This window comes from Liolophura sinensis, chromosome 11 (assembly GCF_032854445.1).
Source record: "Liolophura sinensis isolate JHLJ2023 chromosome 11, CUHK_Ljap_v2, whole genome shotgun sequence".
NCBI classification, from domain to species: domain Eukaryota; kingdom Metazoa; phylum Mollusca; class Polyplacophora; order Chitonida; family Chitonidae; genus Liolophura; species Liolophura sinensis.
Genome location: NC_088305.1, coordinates 31,871,464 through 31,876,918, shown reverse-complemented (window position 1 = coordinate 31,876,918; position 5,455 = coordinate 31,871,464). Strand labels below are relative to the sequence as shown.

The 5,455-nt window shown below is 48.0% G+C and overlaps 1 protein-coding gene across 1 annotated transcript; it reads left to right on the top strand.

Moving 5' to 3' along the window:
* Positions 1-2,542: 2,542 nt before the first annotated feature.
* LOC135478323 (periaxin-like) lies at positions 2,543-4,986 on the top strand. The gene is made up of 2 exons (XM_064758599.1): positions 2,543-3,145; positions 3,184-4,986. The coding sequence occupies exons 1-2, from the start codon at positions 2,543-2,545 to the stop codon at positions 4,984-4,986; spliced, it is 2,406 nt and encodes an 801-aa protein (XP_064614669.1).
* Positions 4,987-5,455: the final 469 nt, after the last annotated feature.

Here is a 5,455-nt window from a genome sequence, read left to right as displayed (position 1 = left end):
ATAACACATTTGGCTACACTCAAAACTCCAAAACTCAGAAAATGTTGTCTGACTTATACTAAATTTTATGCTAATATTATAATATAATACTGTGTTATACTCAACATAATATCCTGTTAATCTAACATACTGACAGAATATTCACAGAATAATCTGCTCCAATATCAAAATACCTTCTAGCTTCACCCAGACACGGGACTTTACTTAAACAGTTTTTTTAAGTACGACACATTGATAAGACATATAAGTGCTACGCTGTGGCTGATTGAACCGTGACAAGTGACACATAACCTTTGAAATCAACTGTCGCTGAACGGCGTTAAACCAAAATCAGAAAAAAAGCGATAAAAAAATGAACGCCAGAAAAACAAGGTTCAGGAGAAGATGAATTGAATAAAATAGCACAATCCGAAAAGACATGAGTTTTCTCAGAAACTGGAACAATTTATTTTATTTATTTGATTGGTGTTTTACGCCGTCCTCAGGAATATTTCACTTATATGACGGCGGCCAGCATTGTTGTCGAAAGAAACTGGGTAGAGCTCGCGGAAAACCCACGACCATCGGCAGGGTTGCTGCAATATCTTCCCACGTACGATCGAAAGACTGGAGAAAACAGTGGAGTTTATTGTTTCCTCGTGTCAGAGAAAAATTGCTCAGTGTTAAACAAAAATCCCACAAGATTTTTTTTCTTACTTTTGTGGATAGAAAATACACAGAGTAAATGTGATACTAAGCAGATTCCAAATGTAGCCACCGCACACGAAGATACCACCGAGTAGAGAAGACCTTCTTTCTAAAAGTGTCACTCCAGTTACAAGAGAAGCAATATTTAAATATTTTACCTGACGTTTGAAGGAAATGCTACATGGAACGGAGCTAAGAATCGAGTAATGGAGCCAAGAGCAACTGAAAGTATACCGTCATCTATATATGCATCAGTGGCTTTAAAACATGCATTTTTTAATGTACGAAAATTTACTCTGAAGTAACTCTTTAATACTCCCCTTCTTCGTGAACAGTAAATGGTCTCAGATGTAACAATCTATGTCACTTGGATCATCCTGTTTGATTTTACCTAAAGAGTCAAACATAGCAGGTAAAATAGATAATAAAACTGTCTATCCTAAGACTTAATGCAAGATATAACTTGAAGCAAGTCTTCAGTTTTGTACTTTGCCCCAATACAATTGCGTAAGAGTCTATGAAATATGAACGTAATCTGCTGGTGTTCCATTTGGTCTTAGTACAACTGTTTGAGTTGGTACGATTTGTTAAAATCGTAAATACAGAATATAACTTAATATCCGTATAAGCTAATAAACTTTAGGACAACTGGGCCCAGTTATATACAGGAATATGCTATCGTCTTGAACAGTAGTGAATAAAGTAGGCAAAAGAGCATGGAGAGATAAGATGGGCTCAACTTCTCTTAAGCACCTTTCTGAGAACCATGAGTGTCAAATCTAACCCTTAATTCTCCTCAGCAGCGGCGAACTGCTCTGTCATATCCGTGTAAAGATGATTAACAACCATGTTGCCTGTCACGTAGAATCCAAACAAGGCTGCACGGTGGTTCTGAATTAGCCCGCAAATCTTGTCAGATATTTGTCTCCGATGTCACTTCACTAATCGGAGTACTTCAACATGATAAACTGGATCGATACAGTCCGTGTGTCCGTACACCGCCGAGGCTTCCCAGAATGCCCGGAATCCCTTGAACGGCTGGAGAATAAGCCGTAGGGCCCGTGCAGAGAGGTAATTCCAGCTAAGTAATGTACCACAAACGGCCATCATTTCTGATGCGGTATCGCCAGTTAGGTATAATAACTGTGAAGGCATCATCTCAAGCAGAGTGTTATTCAGTACATGAAGGCAACCATACATGTAAAAGGCACAGCTACATGTGGGATGAAATTGGATAAATGGCACTGCTCAGACGGATCACCCGCCCTGACATGGTTGTAATACCAATCATTGGACCATTCAACCTGCTTCAATGGTTTACGAATATCAGCTAATCTCTCCTGTTACTCTCGCTTTCGGACAAAACTTAAGAGTCCAAAACTGATCACTCAAAAGTCGGCAAAGAAGTGATGGTGCTTTAGTGACTGTCAGATCGGTTATGCTACTTGTACACTAAATGTTTTGAGACTTTGAGAAGTCTAAATTTACCTTATCAGTGTTTAATGATGTATTCAACGCTTTTCAACCTGGGTCTAGGGGCGCTCTATTCATGGCGTTAGTTAGATCAACACGTTGTACATATAAACAGTTGCAATCAAAGCGCAACTGAGATACATATTCCGTTATCGACAACTGATACTCTCGCATGGTACACGATCTGAGTACTGATGTCGCCCAGAATATACCTTACGTCTTTCCAACATCATTGGAAACCATTATTGGCCTGTAACGTCCTTATTGGTGGGCAGCTGGTATACGAATGTAGGACTGAATCACGCAAAGAGAAGCAATCAACTGTTTTCAATGATGTTGGAAAAAAAAGGGTTGCCTATGAGTCCGTGTCCCAGCAGTTAACATGCGCGCTGTACCAGAGGTCCGTGTCCCAGCAGTTAAAATGCGCGCTGTACCAGAGGTCCGTGTCCCAGCAGTTCACATGCGCGCTGTACCAGAGGTCCGTGTCCCAGCAGTTAAAAAGGGCGCTGTACCAGAGGTCCGTGTCCCAGCAGTTCACATGCGCGCTGTTCCAGAGGTCCGTGTCCCAGCAGTTAAAAAGGGCGCTGTACCAGAGGTCCGTGTCCCAGCAGTTCACATGCGCGCTGTACCAGAGGTCCGTGTCCCAGCAGTTAACATGCGCGCTGTACCAGAGGTCCGTGTCCCAGCAGTTCACATGCGCGCTGTACCAGACGTCCGTGTCCCAGCAGTTGACATGCGCGCTGTACCAGAGGTCCGTGTCCAAACAGTTCACATGCGCGCTGTTCCAGAGGTCCGTGTCCCAGCAGTTAACATGCGCGCTGTACCAGAGGCCCGTGTCCCAGCAGTTAAAATGGGCGCTGTACCAGAGGTCCGTGTCCCAGCAGTTAACATGCGCGCTGTACCAGAGGTCCGTGTCCCAGCAGTTAAAATGGGCGCTGTACCAGAGGTCCGTGTCCCAGCAGTTCACGTGCGCGCTGTACCAGAGGTCCGTGTCCCAGTAGTTAACATGCGCTTGTTCCAGAGGTCCGTGTCCCAGCAGTTAACATGGGCGCTGTTCCAGAGGTCCGTGTCCCAGCAGTTCACATGCGCGCTGTACCAGAGGTCCGTGTCCCAGCAGTTAAAATGCGCTCTGTACCAGAGGTCCGTGTCCCAGCAGTTAAAATGGGCGCTGTACCAGAGGTCCGTGTCCCAGCAGTTCACATGCGCGCTGTACCAGAGGTCCGTGTCCCAGTAGTTAACATGCGCGCTGTTCCAGAGGTCCGTGTCCCAGCAGTTAACATGGGCGCTGTTCCAGAGGTCCGTGTCCCAGCAGTTCACATGCGCGCTGTACCAGAGGTCCATGTCCCAGCAGTTAAAATGCGCGCTGTTCCAGAGGTCCGTGTCCCAGCAGTTTACATGCGCGCTGTACCAGAGGTCGGTGCACCAGTAGTCCACATGCACGCTCTGCCGGGGGTCTGTGTCCCAGCAGTCCCTATGCATGCTGTACCAGATGTCCGTGTCCCAGGGGTCCACATGCACGCTGCATCAGATGTCCGTGTCCCAGCAGTCCACATGCACGCTGTACCAGAGGTCCGTGTCCAAACAGTTCACATGCGCGCTGTTCCAGAGGTCCGTGTCCCAGCAGTTAACATGCGCGCTGTACCAGAGGCCCGTGTCCCAGCAGTTCACATGCGCGCTGTTCCAGAGGTCCGTGTCCCAGCAGCTGACATGCGCGCTGTACCAGAGGTCGGTGCACCAGTAGTCCACATGCACGCTCTGCCGGGGGTCTGTGTCCCAGCAGTCCCTATGCATGCTGTACCAGTTATCCGTGTCCCAGGAGTCCACATGCACGCTGCACCAGAGGTCCGTGTCCCAGCAGTCCACATGCACGCTCTACCGGGGGTCTGTGTAACAGTAGTCCCTATGCATGCTGTACCAGATGTCCGTGTCCCAGTAGTCCACATGCACGCTGTACCAGATGTCCGTGTCCCAGGAGTCCACATGCACGCTGCACCAGATGTCCGTGTCCCAGTAGTCCACATGCACGCTGTACCAGAGGTCCGTGTCCCAGCAGTCCACATGCACGCTGCACCAGATGTCCGTGTCCCAGTAGTCCACATGCACGCTGTACCAGAAGGAGTCCACATGAACGCTGTACCAGAGGTCCGTGTCCCAGCAGTCCACATGCACGCTGTACCAGATGTCCGTGTCCCAGCAGTCCACATGCACGCTGTACCAGAGGTCCGTGTCCCAGCAGTCCACATGCAGGCTGCACCAGATGTCCGTGTCCCAGGAGTCCACATGCACGCCGTACCAGAGATCCGTGTCCCAGCAGTCCACATGCAGGCTGCACCAGATGTCCGTGTCCCAGGAGTCCACATGCACGCTGTACCAGAGGTCCGTGTCCCAGCAGTCCACATGCACGCTGTACCAGATGTCCGTGTCCCAGGAGTCCACATGCACGCTGTACCAGAGGTCCGTGTCCCAGCAGTCCACATGCATGCTGTACCAGATGTCCGTGTCCCAGGAGTCCACATGCACGCCGTACCAGAGGTCCGTGTCCCAGCAGTCCACATGCACGCTGTACCAGATGTCCGTGTCCCAGCAGTCCACATGCACGCTGTACCAGAGGTCCGTGTCCCAGCAGTCCACATGCAGGCTGCACCAGATGTCCGTGTCCCAGGAGTCCACATGCAGGCTGTACCAGATGTCCGTGTCCCAGCAGTCCACATGCACGCTCTACCGGTGGTCTGTGTCCCAGCAGTCCACATGCACGCTGTACCAGATGTCCGTGTCCCAGGAGTCCACATGCACGCTGTACCAGAGACTATTCTCCCTTTCTTCTAAGGTTGAGTCCAAATATGTGCTGTTGCCTGTGAAACAGCTGTTTGGACCAGTTATATGTGTTCGTCATTACTGTACCACAGTTTGTCACACAATTAAATAGCATGTATTCAACTAGGAACAACAGGTGTCAGGAAATGTATATCGAGACAGATTTCATTCGATGACATGGCTAAAACTATTTTATACATAGGTTGAACTGTCTGCAGTGTTCAATTCTATCCAGGGTCCTACTGCAGCCAAGCGAAAGAGTCGTTCATTTTGTGATAGTAAACAATTCAAAGTCATTCACCTTGACCACATCCCTCAAAATTGTAACATAGTTAAAACATAATCTGCCCTTTGACTTTTTTGTGAGCTTTTTGAAATTATTGTTTACTTTATCTACTTGTTGATTTAATGTTGTAACCTTGTGAGATCATTAGTGCAAAGTAAAGCAATCAAATTATCGTGGAGAGTCCCGATGTGTAAA

Bases quoted from the DNA above. Each gene is read 5' to 3' on its own strand.
- LOC135478323 (XM_064758599.1), top strand. From the start codon at position 2,543: ATGCGCGCTGTACCAGAGGTCCGTGTCCCAGCAGTTAAAATGCGCGCT. The intron at 3,146-3,183 runs GTCCGTGTCCCA...CTTGTTCCAGAG, and splicing joins ACGTGCGCGCTGTACCAGAG to GTCCGTGTCCCAGCAGTTAA.